The following is a 14,630-nucleotide window of genomic DNA, read 5'->3' as shown; positions in this document are numbered from 1 at the left end:
CTCTGGTAATCACAAACTTGATCTCTTTTTTTGTTTGTTTGTCTGTTTGTTCTTGAAGTACAGCTGACCTACAGCACTATGTTAGCTTCTGGTACCCAAAATAGTGATTCAATATTTCTATACATTTCAAAATGATCACTGCTCTAAGTCTAGTTACAATCTGTCATCATACAAAGATATTACATAATCGTTGGCTGTTTCTCATATCGTACATCTCATACCTGTGACTTACTTATTTTGCAGCTAGAAGTTTGTACCTCTTGATCTCACTCACCGATTTCTTTCTTCCCCCATCCCCTTCCCCTCTGTCAACCATCTGTTTGTTCTCTGTATCTATAACTCTGTTTTTGTTTCTTCATGTTTGTTCACTTGCCTTGCTTTTTAGATTCTACATATATGTGAAATCATGCAGTATTTGTCTTTCTTGGACTCATTTCATTTAGAATAATATCTCTTAGCCCATATCCACATCATTGCAAATCAAGACTTCATTCTTTTTTATGGCTGAGTAATATTCAATTAAATATAAATGAAATTATTTCTTCCATATATTGGCAATTACAAATAATAACTAATGAACATAGGGGTACATAAATGTTTTCTCAGTAGTAAATTTTATTTTCTTGAGATAAATACCCAGAAGTGGTATTGCTGCATCAAATGGCAGTTCTAGTTTTGATATTTTGAAGACTCTCCATATGATTTTCTGTAGCGGCTACACCAATTGACATTTCTATCAACAGTGCAGTGAAGGTTCCCTTTTCTCCATATCCTTGCCAACACTTATTTGTTGTCTGTTTGAAATAGCCATTCCGACTAATGGGAGGTAATATCTCATTGTGGTTCTGACTGCGTCTCCCTGGTGATGAGTGATGTTGAGCATCTTTTCTGATGTCTCTTGGTCATCTGCCTGTCTTCTTTGGAAAAATGTCTGTTCAGATCCTCTGCCTATTTTTCCATTGGGTTATTTGGTTTTACTTTTTGCCTGTGCTGGGTCTTCACTGTGCATGGGCTTTCTCCAGTTGCAGTGAGTGGGGGCTCTTCTCTGGTTCTGACATGTGGGCTTCATTGCCCTATGACCTATGGAATCTTCCCAAACCAGGGATTGAACCCATGTTCCCTGCATTGACAGGTAGACTCTTAGCCCCTGGGCCATCAGGGAAGTGCTATTTGTTTTTGTTTTGTTTTTTTTTTTTTTATGTAGAGTTGTATGAGTTCTTTTTATATTTTGGATCTTAACCCCGTACTGGATATAGTGTTTGTAAATATCTTCTCCCATTCAGTAGGTGGCCTTCTCATTTTGTTGATATTTTGCTTCACTGTACAAAAGCCTTTTAGTTTGATGTAGTGCCACTTGTTCATTGTGGCTTTTGTTTCCCTTGCCTGAGGAGATATATAAAAAAAATATTACTAAGACCGGTGTTAAAGCAAGTACTGCCTCTGTTTCCTTCTAGAATTTTTATGGTTTCAGGATTTATTTTAAAGTCTTTAACCCATTTTGAATTTATTTTTGTGTATTATGTGAGGGCATCATCATCCATTTCAGTTCTTTTTCAAGTAATGGTCCAGTTTTCTTAACACTATTTATTGAAGAGACTGTCTTTTCTCCCACTGTATATTCTTGCCTCTTTTGTCATAGATTAATTGCCCATTACGTGTGGGTTCATTTCTGGGTTCTCTATTCTGTTCCATTGATGTATAATCTGTTTCTGTGCCAGTATCATACTGTTCTGTGTGGAGTATACTGTAGCTTTGTAGTATAGTTTGAAGTCAGGGAGTGTGATGCTCCTAGCTTGTTCTTCTTTCTCAAGATTGTTTTGGCTATTTGGAAGTCTTTTGTGTTACCATACAAATCTTAGAATTATTCATTCCAGTTCTGTGAAAAATGCCACTGGTATTTTGATAGGAATTGCGTTAAATCTGTAGGTTGCTTTGGGTAGTATGCTCACCTTAACAGTATAAATTCTTCCAAGCCATGAACATGGTGTATCTTTCCGTCTGTTTGTGCCATCTTCAATTTATTTCATCTGTGCCTTATAGTTGTTTGAGTACAGATCTTTTACTGCCTTAGATTTACTCCTAGGGGTTTTATTCTTTTTGATATGCTTTCTTAATTTCTTTTTCTGACAGTTCATTGTTAGTGTATAGAAATGCAACTGATTTCTGTATATTAATTTTGTATCCTGCAGCCTTACCAAATTTATTGATGAGTTCTAGTAGTTTTTTGGTGATCTCTTTAGGATTTTCTAAGTCAAGTATCATGTCATCTGCTATAGTGATAGGTTTATTTCTTCCTTTCCAGATTTGGATTCCTTTTATTTCTCTTTCTTTTCTGATCGCTGTACCTTGGACTTTTTTTACTTTTAGAAATAGAGCTACTAGAAAATTTTTACTTACATATGAAATTGACATTATATCATTTCCATTTACAGAGGCGGACACAAGCATCAGAGGGCTTGAGTGATGTGTGGTGCAAAGCCCAAGTGTGGAAGTCAGTGAATCTGCTTTAGAATTTGTGAGCAGAGAGGACTCCAAAAGGGTGCATTCCTCAGGCCCTTTGGCTGCGGGACAAATACTAGAACCCTCCATGCTCAAAGAGTCATGTTCCCCTCCTCCTTGGAATCTTAACCAACCAGCAGTATCTTCTGCCTTTGAGGGTGGGCTTGGAGTTGAAGCTGTGACCCATGGACACAGGAGGCTCCCCAAGATGGCCAGCCTGAGCAGATACCATTAACTGACCTGCCTCCCCAGTTCCAACTGCAGCGGGCCAGCCTCTGCCCTGCCCCAGGTGCCGTAGGCTTGAACCACAGTGTGGCCCCTCCCGGGTGTCACCCTGCCAGCCACTCTGTCGGGTTGTCTTGCATCCTCTGCCTCAGACCCACCTCTGTCCCCGTTCCCAAATGCCACTCAGGCCTCAGATCACTTTCCCCACAGTTAGGCATCCTGGCTAGCGGTCCTTCCTGGCCAGCCCTTAGTGGGCCCCCCTCCCTGGCCCCTGAGGCAACAGATGTAGAGAATGACTTCAGGTTTGGGAGCAAATTCTTGGCAGTCTGGGTCTTCACAGCCACCCCACCTCCTGAGATGGGGTGAGGCCAAGAGAAGGGAGATGCTCTGGAGCCCAGGAGGTGCTTCGAGGGGAAGGTTGTGCTCCCTAGCCTGGGCACAGGCTCGGCATGGTGTGGCCACTTGCCTGGGCCCTGCAGTCCAGATCTGTTAGAGGGTCACCCTGGCTACCCTGGGAAGGGGTCTCTGGGGTCTTGGGAGTAAGCAGAGCCCATCTTGTCTTGGGTACCCTAAATGTGCCTAGCAGTGCCTCCAGGAGGCAATCTCACCACGGATGAGGATTCAGGACCCAGTCCTGTGGCCCTTGAGGTCAGGTCTGCTGGAAGCATTTGGGATCCAGCTGGCGGATCCTATTTGCATGTAATAGGGTCAAAGCTTGCACTGTAATTTTAGCAGAAGGAGGCCACTTTTGGTTTTAAAATAGTTTTAAATTTAAAAAATGAATTAAGTGGAAGGATGAAAGGCGTGAGGAATCTTGGCAGCCTTGGGATAATTATTTTAAACCCAGCTCCCATTTCTCAAGTCCTCCGCAGCGCCAGGCCTGTGGTGCCGCCATCCCTGGGAGGCCGGCCAAGAGCTCTGGCAGGGCCGGTGGTATCAGGCCTATTGTACCGCCTCCAGGTGGCCACCGCTATGCTCATCCCTCCCTCCCTCGGGCCCAGCTGCTCTGGCAAATAGCAGGCGGGTTATCGGACAAATCCAGCTTCAAATTCTGCTCGACCACATGCCTATTTAACCTCCCCCAGCCTCATCTTTCTCATCTGTAACATGGGGGTAATGACAGCTCTTGGGTCATAGGGAGAGAGTCAGACACCTGCCCCAAGCCCCTTACCTGCCTTCAGAGGGCCATTACTAGCGTTACTTCCCCCAAGCTGAGCAAACGCTGTCCTCCAGACACCATCCCTTTAACCATCATCAACGTGGAGGGAGAAAATGGTCCCTAGATGAGGCCAGGAGTGCCTGCAGGAGTAAAATGGTCTGACCCTGTGCAGGAGCAGCCCTTGGCGAGAGACCTGTTCCCCTTATGCCCCGACACACTGGGGAGAGGTACGCCCCGAGCATGAGAGTGGAAAGGGGGATTGTCAACAGAGCAAACCTCTCCCTCTCCTGCCTCCCTGGGCTTGAAGCTAGAGGTCTGAGGCCCAATTCCGCCCTCTCCTCATGGGCTCAGCCAAAGCCCGGAGGTGTCCCATGACCTTGGAGTGCCCTCCTGGTGTAGTGACCATGACAAGCTATGGCCAAAGTGAGCAGACACGGATGCACCCCTGGCCCCGCCAGTACCTGCAGGTTGGCCTCCTTCCCAAGGATGTTCAGGCACATCCTGAACATGCCTCCTTCCCAGGCGTGCCCTGGTCCATCTCTCCAAAAACCTTGACCCTGCATCCCCTCAGCTCTCCCTTCACAACCTCAGGCATACATGTGCTGTCCCAGTTTCACTCCCTGCCCTACTCCCCAGTGCCCCCACTGTCCACCATCCTCCCTGCTCTGGCTCATCTGGGGTGCAGCGATAGCTGGGTTTCCAACCCTTCTGGACTTGGGCTGGGACTACGGTGAGTCCAGCAAGGCACTTCAGGTGCACGTTTAAGGAGACGTGCACTCTCAATATCATTCAGATGCAGGGTTGGGACCTGAGGGTGCGTGCCTCTTTAAATTTTGTAACCTGAGAGATCGCTTCTCTCACCCCAGCCCCACCCTGCCTCAGACTCCTCAGACCCGCCATCTGCCACCCCCCCTTACCTTTCCAAACACTCTCATTAGGTGTCTCAGACCCCACTCTGTGGCTTTCCCCCTCAGCAGCATCTCTCCAGGGTTGTGCCCTGGTTCTGGGCTGGATCTCTCACTGAGTACCCTCTCCCTCCTGCCCCTCGGCCTCACCTACCACCTTGAATGAAGATGCTCCAAATCTCCCTCCACCCTCTACCTCTCTTCTTGGCTCAGACCCCAACACCCCACTCCTTACTAGCACTCCTCTCCAGGGCCCCACAAAAGCTGTGTGTCCCTCCTGGTCTCCTCTTGCCCAGGCTTTCATGTCACCTCTCTCTACCCAGGGACATACTCTGCACTCCCCCACCCCCCTCCCTCATTGATAGCTAAATGCTATCTAAATCTCTCTCATTCAGCCCCCTGCTCCCAGGCTTCACCACCCTGTATTCTTTCTCCTGGCTGCTGGCCATCATCTCCCCCTGCTGCCACTCCTGCCTGCCCCCCAACACTCCCCAGGGATCTCCCCCTTTGCACATCTGGCCTCACCCTCCCTTTACTTCAGATCCTTCCTGACTCCACTAGCCTTGGAGAGAGTCCCAGGCTCTCCCCCAGGCCTCCAGCCCCACTGGTGCTTCTCCACTCCACAGACACCCTGGGCTCTCACCTGGGAGCTGGCACCTCTGCTCTTTCTGCTCAAACACACTGTTCTCATCTCTCTGCCTTGGAACACTGGTTGGAATTTAATCCCTTCACCAAATGAAGTTATCACAGTCTGAGCTCAGTGCCCAAGGCCCTCTCAACATCCCATGCTTGACTCATCATCATGGCCTCTCTGATGTCCAGAAGGGTACTTGATAGAACACAGGCCCTCAGTGGGTATTTGTTGCATGAATGATTGAATTTATTAATCAGTGCACGGAGGGATTGTCATGTAGGTTGCTTTGGTGGCTGGGTGGGGATGAAGGGAGATACTACATAAGCTGTAGCCAGTGCCTGCCTATGGCAGCAGGTGGCTGGAGGGAGAAGGCCACGTCACCCGCAGCAGGCTGAGTCCCGGTTTTAATGGCCTGGCAGTGAGGTGCGTGCATAGCGGAGGCCCGCAGAAGAGGTAATGCTGAGAGGGCAGCTCTGCCCACTCTTCTGATTATTGCTTGAGTCTTTCTGGGAGTGCCAGCTGCTTGCCCCAGAGAGTTTGGTCTCATCCGTCACAGTGTGAGCTCGGGGTAGGGCTGCTGCCACTGCCAGTGGGGAAGACAAGAGGAGGTTCCCAGGGGCCTTTGGGTCTTGGAGAGCAGAGGCAGCCTCAGGCTTGGACCACACTCTGCTCAGGTCCCTTCCTGTCCCCAGGGCTGCTGAAAGGTGTCCCCCGACTTGAGGGTCCCGTCAAGAAGCCTCCAGCGTGGCCAAGGAGCAAGCCAACTGAAGGAGGTTCCACAGCAACCCCAGGCAGGGAGCCTAGGATGGTTTGGTGTCTGCTGACATGGAAGCCCTTGGGAAGATGGTGCCCCGGTGACTGGCTGGGCAGGTAGACAGCTCAGGCCCGGAAGGAGGCCTTGACTACACGGCCCTTCAGTGGCTGTGGTGGCCGAAAGTTGTTCACCATGTGGATCCTCTCATCCTCCTCTGAGGTGAAAAGCAGGCTCCGGAATTTCTCCATCTTAAGGCAGAAGAGATACTCAGGGCAGAATGGGGGAGCTGTGGTCCCCTCTGACCCCAGACACATCATCTGGCATACCCTGCCCAGCCAGATCTGCCCCTCTCTCCTCCTGTCCCTAGGGCTTGTCCCTACTTCCCCCCACTCATTTCATGTTTGGGACCCCCAAGCTCAGTGACTTATTCACTAAAGAGCCTCTGAACCTGGGTCCTGTTCATGTAGCTCCAGTTCCAATCTTCGCTCTAGCTAAGAATCGTCTCCAAATGCAGCATTCAGATTCTAGCACGCTAGGGGTGGTCCCAGGATCCAGGGATCTCTCCTTCTAGCCTGTGTCCAGGTCCTAATGACTAACAACCAAGCTGACCCCCAGCCAAGAATCTGAACATTTAGTAGCAAAAAATGGGAACCTTGACGGTGGGCCCACAGGCTGTGGTCTGCTATGGTCATGCTGTCCAGGTGTGCCTGAGTGTCGCCTCCCTCCATCTGCTCCTCTGGGAGGACTCACCTGCCTCTCAGAGATACAGATGGGCTCCCGGAGCACAATCCAGGTGACGCTCTCGCTCAGCGGTGGTGTCGTCAGGGACCCGGGGTAGGTCCAGTAGTGCCGGCTGGCAGGCAGGAGGCACTTGGGGTTGAAGCAGCTGAACTGGGCCTTGGTGCCCTGGGCCAGGGTGGGGGACCCAGGAATCAGCATAGACCTCCCACCAGGATGAGAGCAGCACCCTCCCAGCCCATTTCTGTCAATAGGGTTTAGGCTTATACGGCCCAGTGATGCAAACTGTGGGCAAATGTCTGTGACCCCAGAGGCCATCACCCATCCTTTTGCATTAGAAAGCTGTGGCTCCTAAAGCTCTCAGGGCACCATGTTCTCTTCTTTGCCCTCGACAAACCTTAGTGGTGCTGCCTGTCGGAGGACCATTAATGTGATAAGCATCTTATGAATCCTATACCCAACCAGACAGCACCCTGGGCATGCAGCGGGGCCATGGACCTTGATGATGAGGAGTCAGTTGTAGTGCCCCACAGCTGTGGACCTGCCCCCTTCACCTCCGCAAGGGTCTGCTGCAGGGAGGAGTGGGAGAGCCCACTCCATGATCTAGCCTGGTCCTCCCTCCCCTCCCAGGCTGCTCTGGATCAAGGGCACCGACCCCTGGTCTCACCTTAAACCGAACCATGTAGAGCGCATCTGTCAGACGGTTCATGCTGGGGTGCTCGTCCCCCGTCTGTCAGAGAGAAGGCAGTGTGAGCCCAGAATTCACTATGTTCTGGGACTAGGGGTGGCACCAGGCCTCCTATGGCCCTCTGGGTCCCAGGTAGCCCCCTCACCTCCAGGAAGACACCAACCACAGCCAGGCCATCGGGCGCTGAGGCCGCCTCCCCAAAGGTGCTGTATTTCTTGGCGTTCCAATGAACCAGGTGCAGCTACAGGGCAACGACAGGCCAGGCCAGTGCTTAGTACCTCCCAGGTGAGAGTTCAGGGCTAAGTTTCCCTCACTCCCACAGGACTTCTGGCCCCTTGCAGGAGGGGCTCCTCTGGGAGCCGTGGGTCAAAGATAGCATTAACCCTGCTCTAGGTCTGACCCTTTCCTGAGCCCCAAGGGACCAAAGAGCTCAGCCCTGCCCTCCATGAACTGTGAAATAGATAATGACCATCTGACGTGACACCTCCCTGAGGAAGTGGATCCTGCAGCTGAGGCCAAAGAATCAGAATAGAGTACCAATGGTACTCTCGGGGCAAGGTATTGCAGACAGAACGAACAGCATAGGTAAGTGCCTCGAGGTATGAAAGAGCCAAGCTTCCCAGGTGGCTCAGTGGTAGAGAATCCACCTGCCAATGCAGGAAACACAGGAGATGTGGGTTCGATCCCTGGGTCCAGGAGATCACCTGGAGAAGGAAATGGCTACCCACTGCAGTATTCTTGCCTGGAGAATCCCATGGACAGAGGAGCCTGGCGAACTACAGTGATGGAGTTGCAAAAGAGTAGGACAAGACTTAGTGACTAAACAATAACAACAGCAACATGAAAGAGCCAGGTGTGGCCTCATCAAGGTGAGATGAGGCCAGGCAAAGCCAGGTCATGCAGGCCCTTGAATGCCAGGCTTAATCCTTGAAGGGTTGTTGCAAGGCTGTAATGGGACTGGATTTGCCCTTCAGAAAATTCCTTCTGGACACACAGATCAGCACAACAGTGGGCCAACTTCAGGTGGAAGACCCTGTGCTGAGGGTGGGTGGAGGTCCCCTAGGGGACTTCACTCCCTCCAGTGACCCACATTGGGCACCTAGCAAACCCCTGACTCCCCAGTACCCCACTCCTTCCCCCATCAGGCAGAGGAAGGTCTTACCTCGCTGGGGAATGACTTGCCATCCACCGTGTGCTCCGAGCCCACACCGTGCTTCTTGCCCCAGTGGAAATGGAACTGCTTAAGCCGGTAGGGCCCATCCAGGGGGCCCCCAGACACCACTGAGGGGAGAAGGGGGACCTGTAGCAATAGCCTTGAGAGACCCCACACTGCCTGAAGGCAGCAGTACTAGCATCAGGGCAGTGCCCAGAAGGGAGATAAACTCTTCATTTGGAACATTCTTGGGGCTAAGTGGACTTGGATCAGTCCCCACGCAGTTCCCTATGTCCCTGACTGGGCCAGGGCAGAAATCCTGGAGGCCTGTAGGTGGCAGAGGAGTCTGGTACTGACAGGGTACATCCTCCCCACTCCTGCCCACTTTCCAGGTGAAGCTGGGATGTTGCTTCTCAGATCCCCTTCGCCACTAACGGTAGACCTCCCATGCCTGCAGCCCTGACTCAGAGCCGGGTCGGAAGGATTCTCTTCTTTAGTCTTCCTGGTAACTCAGGACAGAACCTATTATTATTCCTATTGTATAAAGGAGGAACCAAGAGACAGAGAGGGCAAGGTCTTTGCCCAAGGTCACACATAGCAAGGCACTGAGCAAAGATATAAGCCCGCATCTACTTCATGTAAGTCCAGAGCCCAAGGCCCTAATCACCAGGCTGTGTTGCCTGCCCAGAACCTGGTGGCTCCCCAGGACCTGAAGTCCAGAGGCCAGCTCCTGAGGGTCCCCACTCCAAGGGTTAGGCCCCTGTCTTGACCAGAGTCCCGCCCTCATGGCCTCTTTGGCAGGGCCACTTTATGCTGGTTTTGTGACTTTCCTACTCTGATACCCAGTGAGCAGAGGCCACACACAAGGCCTCCTGGGACTGATTGAATTTCTAGCTGAAATAGATCTAGTAGTCGAGGGAGCCCCCACCAGGCCTGAATGTGAGCTCCTGGATCAGGTGACAGCCCTGGGCTCAGAGTTCCACTAGGCCCCTCCAGGATGGGTGACCAGGGCAGGGCCCTGACCCCTGTGGGCCCCTCGAGGAGGAGGATAATGGGACAGCCCAGAGGCCCTGTCTCGCTGTCCTGCCTCACCTGAGCAGCAGGTCTGTCCATGGCAATGCCGGGTGGTTAACAGCCTGAAGGAGGTGGCTCTAGGTTGAGGCCCAGTGAGGATGCCTCCATCCTGGGGAGGGCCTACAGACTGAGCTTCTGATATGGACTGTGGAGGCTCATTCTTCCGAGCATGCCCCACCTGGGACTCCATAGTGTAACCTCTTAGAGAGTGGCCTCCCTCCCTAACCCTTGAGCTTGGATTCCTCAGCCTGCTTTCTGCATCCTGACCACAGGACACACTGCCATTCATGGTGTACTTACTACGTGTTCAGGCACTCTGCAGACATCAACCCCCACAGTGGCCTAGAGGGGGACACATTGTCATCCCCCTGGCCAGATGTGGCACAGAGGCTCGAAAAGGTGGGTCTCTTGCCTAAGGTCACACAGCTGGGAAGTGGCAGAGCCCCAACTCTCTCACTCCTAAGCCTACTTTCTTTCCACTGGGACCCTAACCCCTCAGGTCTGGGCATTCTATTAAGGGAGGGAACCCCAGCCAGGCTAGAAAGTGAGCCCCTGGATCCGTAGTCCAGAGGAATGCTCCCTTGGGCCTTCCCTACCAAGAGTGGCCTTCACTGAGCTACGTATGTCTGAAACGAGCCCTCAGTGCCCTCTGAAGGTTGTTCACTTGAAAACTACTCCTTCACAAACTGTGATCTTAGGTGCTTCCCTGGTGGCTTAGTGATAAAGAATCTGTCAGTGCAGGAGATGCAGATTCGATCCCTGGGTTGGGAAGATTCCCTGGAGAAAGAAAAGGCAACCCACTCCAGTATTCTTGCCTGGGAAATCCCAAAGGACAGAGGAGCCTGGCAGGCTACATTCCACAGGGTCGCTAAGAGTTGGACATGACTTAGTGACTAAACAACAACAATGTCATCAAGAGCCCTATGTCCCTCCCCAAAGCTCTGGGTGAGAGCCTTTTACTTAGAATTCAGTACCAGGAATGCTGTGTTTCTCTTCTGAGGATCTGCTGCATTTCCTCCCTTCTGCAGCAAGAAATATAACTGATCTTCTTTCCTTTTTTCCTAGCCTACCGGAGAACTCGGGACTAAGAAAATAAGATCATTCCTATCTGGCTTTCCTCCTCTTGTCTGCCTTTTGATTCTCTATTTGAAACTTGAGTTCCCCTGAGTACTTTTATTACATGTATGGGGGGCAGGGCTCAGAGACAGAGGGGCAGAGTACCAGTCACTTCCTTATGTAAGAAACTTTAGCAGGTTCCCTCTTTGTCCCACTCGACCCCTCACAGGCCTGGTCATAAGGACAAAAATCCCTATACTAAGGAGCACTCTCAAGCCTCCTGACTAGGAATTTATCATGGAGGAACCCTCTAATCCCAGGGCAAAGAGACCCTGGAAGGAGCTGCCACAAGCTCCCCCTGGGCTCCCTTTGGTCCCAGATGGTTGGGATTTGAGGCTGCAGTTGGGCTGGAGACTTTGGAGTAGGACCAGGCAGGTTCTGGCCCTCCCCAGCTTACTAAGTTTCTGTTAGCGCATCTTAGAGGCAGGTTCTTAAGAGGAATAAACCAACTGCCTATGACCTTAACAAGGGGCCCGGCACGCAGAACATTTTAGCTCCATTCTCTTTCTGCTGGGCTTAACCAGATCACCCCCAGAGGAGGGTCTGGCCTTAGGCCACACAGCAGGTCAGTGATGGGGCAGGGAGTGGAAACAAACCCGACCTCAAGAACTAAATGAAAGAGAAGAAAGAGAATTTGTATTTCTTGTGCATCTACTACATGCCAGCACTACAGACATCACTCCAGGTTTTTCATTTTTCCTCTCTGTGACCCCAGGGAGGGAAACAGGGTCTTAGTGCCCCCTATTTTATGCATCAGGAGACTGAGGCCTCACAGCTGGTGAAAAGTGGAGCCTTCCTTTCCCAGCATGGCGTTCTGCCCTTCTTGAGCCTACCCCAATCAGGTTAGGATCCCAGGGAGAAGAGGGCCAGCAGCCAGCAGGGACCACTTACCAGTTCGGTCATCGCTGTCATTGAAGTCCACTTGGACAGAGTGGCCATTGTTGGTGATGCTGAGGGATGTGCAGGACTCATAGGAAATCTCCAGTGGCTTCAGGCTGGGCGAGTACACAGCCTGGCTAGATACGATATTGATTGGTGACTGGCGGTCTCCCTGGGCAATGGGATACAGCTTGTGCCAGTGTGAGGGGCCTGCAGATGGTGGGGAGAGGGCAAGGATTCAGGCCAGCCCGGATCTCAGGGCTGCAGATGAGGGCATCTGTGGGGGATGGTCTCCGTGCTATATCCTTTCAGAAGTCAGCCTCTGCTATGGAGTCGCATGGTCTGGAGAGTCACTCCCAGCTCTGCCACTTGCCCTCTTAGCCTCCATTTTCTTGTCTGTGAAATGGCCTCCCCAAAGCTCTCTACTCATAGCTGATAGGAGATCCAGAGAGCTAACACGTGGAAGGGAGCACACAAAAGCTACAGGCTCAGGGGCAATTTGTGGTAGCAGGTCCTCCCCAACACCCAGCATATGTTTAGAGAGGTCCCCAGGGCCTCGAGGTGCCTGACCCTACCCTACCGGGTATCTGGCCTCTTCTTGCATCTGACCAAGTTCCAGTCGGTATTCATAATAATGATAACAAAAGCTCACATCAACTTCACTTTGGTTCTATGACATGCATCTGCTTCTCATAATAGCCTTGTCAAGTAGAGCTAAGTGTGATTCCCATTTCACAGATGAGGGTACTGAGGGTCACTTGTGCACGTGTGCATGCACACTTGGGTACGGGAGTAAACACACAGTGTGTGCATGCCTTGCCCCCAGCTGCCCTCCTTGGGTATGTGCAGGTCCAAGGAGGTTTTCATGTGCGCACACATCTGTGCACAGTGGCCTGAGCTCACCGCATCCAGAGCGGGCAGGCCCAGTAACACAAGTGTGCAAGTGTGCAGCCCTTCCAAGTATCTCTGACACACACATAGGCACCCTCACACAGAGATACCCCCTGTTGCAAACCCGGGTCTGCACTAAGAGACTACAGCAAAACACATGCTCATGCACACACATGCACACCTGTGTGCACACCCACGAGCACCCACCACCTGCCTCCCAGAGACTCCATCTGCAGCCGAGAGGCTCGGCATCTCCCTGGGGAACATCCTGAGATGCGGCCTATTTTTAGAGCCACTGCCGGCTGGTGCTTCTCCCCGTTTTTGGCTTCTTAAGTTTTCCTGAGAAAACAGCAGCAGGTGCCGACAGAGCTGTGTCCCCAGTGGATGACTCAGAAGCGTGGCCCAGACCCACTGTGGGTTATTTTTGAAGTCCTGTGAGCATGCCGCATGCCAGCACCTCCATCCTCTGTCCTTCCTGCCCTCACTGTCCCTAGGCTGGGTGACCCAGGACTGGGTGAGCCACAGCAGCTGCAGGGAGGCCAGCTACGGGGCAGACCTAATGCGATACTGGACATTCAGTGCTGGTGGTCAGGACTAGCAAGAAGGCTGGAGTCAGGGGACTTTGACTCTGGGGAATGCATCCAGAAGCTGGCTGGGAGCAGGAGCTGGGCGTGGGGGGAGAGAATCTTCTAGGAGTGTCCTGTCAACCTGCCCCTTGTCTGCCTCTCTCTGCATCCCTGCGGATCTCTGTTGCCTTTTTCTGAAAATTTCTCTCTAGCTTTCACATGTCCAAACAGGGTTTTCCCCTTCAAAATATGCTCCTGTGTGCTTGGGACCTCAGAGAGGAGGCAAAGACCCCACAGCACCTCCCTAACTCTCTCTGGCCCAATTGTAACCTCCAGACACCCAGACTTGGTACCCAGGACCCTCATCCACCCCTCACAGAGTGCCTGCCTCTCTGCAGATAAGTAGGGATGGGGGTGTTCCTCCCACCAGCACTCCCCTTCTCCCCACCCCCATCTGCCTTGCCTGGGTTTCCTCTGGATTTTGGCTCCTCAGGGAAAGCTAAGAACCCTTATCCCACATCCCCACCCCAGCTTGGTAAGAAATAGCCTCAAAGGAACTGCTCTGCTGCAGACCCACACTCAAGTGGTCTGGCTCTGACCGTGTGCCTCTTCTCCCTTCCTCTGCATCTTAAGGAGGAAACTGAGGCAGGATCGAGGAGCTATTCTCCCGGTCAGACTAGGAGGCTGATGTGGGCCACCGGCTCCCTTGTCTCACGCAGGGACGTGCTCAGACACCCTGCCAGAGGCAGACACGCAGACACATCCATGCGCCCTTAGATGCTCCCTTCCTTCACATACCTGCTGACTCGAAAGCTTGGACACTTCGACGGGCAAACTCTGCCGGGGACACCGCGCCCTTGCCCACGCGGAGCCCAGCTCCCGGGAGGTCACTGCACACCAGCCGTGCGCGCTCCCCGCACATACATCGCGCAGCGCGCTGCGTTCAGCCCGCCCCCAGCTGCCCTGGGCTACCTCCACCCGCTGCGCACTCCAGCGGGGGGATGAGTGAGTGAGTGTCCGGCCCAGGTCCCAGCGAGCTGGGTCGTCAGGGGCTGCGCGGAGGAGAAGGCAGGACGCGCTTGGCCGCGGGTGGCTTGCTGGCGGCGGGGCCGGACGGAGAGCCGCGCGCACTTTGCGCCAGGTGCGGGGGAGCCAGGGCTCTGACCCGGCGGGTGGGCCGGGCTCTGGGGGGCTGGATGGGAGAAGGGTCCCCGTCTCGCCTGGAGGATAGGGGGCTTGCAGGTCCCGCTGGGTGGGAGGGTCAGGGGCGAGTCCCAGTGGATGGGGGCTGGCTGGGGTCTGTGCCTACCGTCGTTCTGGCCGTAGCCCCAGCCGTGGTGGCCGGTCAT

At 52.8% G+C, this 14,630-nt stretch overlaps 1 protein-coding gene across 1 annotated transcript; it reads right to left on the bottom strand.

The window, feature by feature from the left end:
- Positions 1-5,646: 5,646 nt before the first annotated feature.
- On the bottom strand, positions 5,647-14,630 carry CA7 (carbonic anhydrase 7). Its single transcript, XM_069552319.1, has 7 exons — positions 14,591-14,630; positions 11,837-12,034; positions 8,765-8,883; positions 7,748-7,843; positions 7,582-7,644; positions 6,927-7,082; positions 5,647-6,424 (listed from the first exon to the last, which is right to left on the bottom strand). Exons 1-7 carry the CDS (start codon positions 14,628-14,630, stop codon positions 6,302-6,304), a joined length of 795 nt encoding a protein of 264 aa, XP_069408420.1. The 3' UTR covers positions 5,647-6,301.

Source organism: Ovis canadensis, chromosome 14 (genome assembly GCF_042477335.2).
Source record: "Ovis canadensis isolate MfBH-ARS-UI-01 breed Bighorn chromosome 14, ARS-UI_OviCan_v2, whole genome shotgun sequence".
NCBI classification, from domain to species: Eukaryota; Metazoa; Chordata; class Mammalia; order Artiodactyla; family Bovidae; genus Ovis; species Ovis canadensis.
This window is presented reverse-complemented; position numbering and strand designations above follow the sequence as displayed.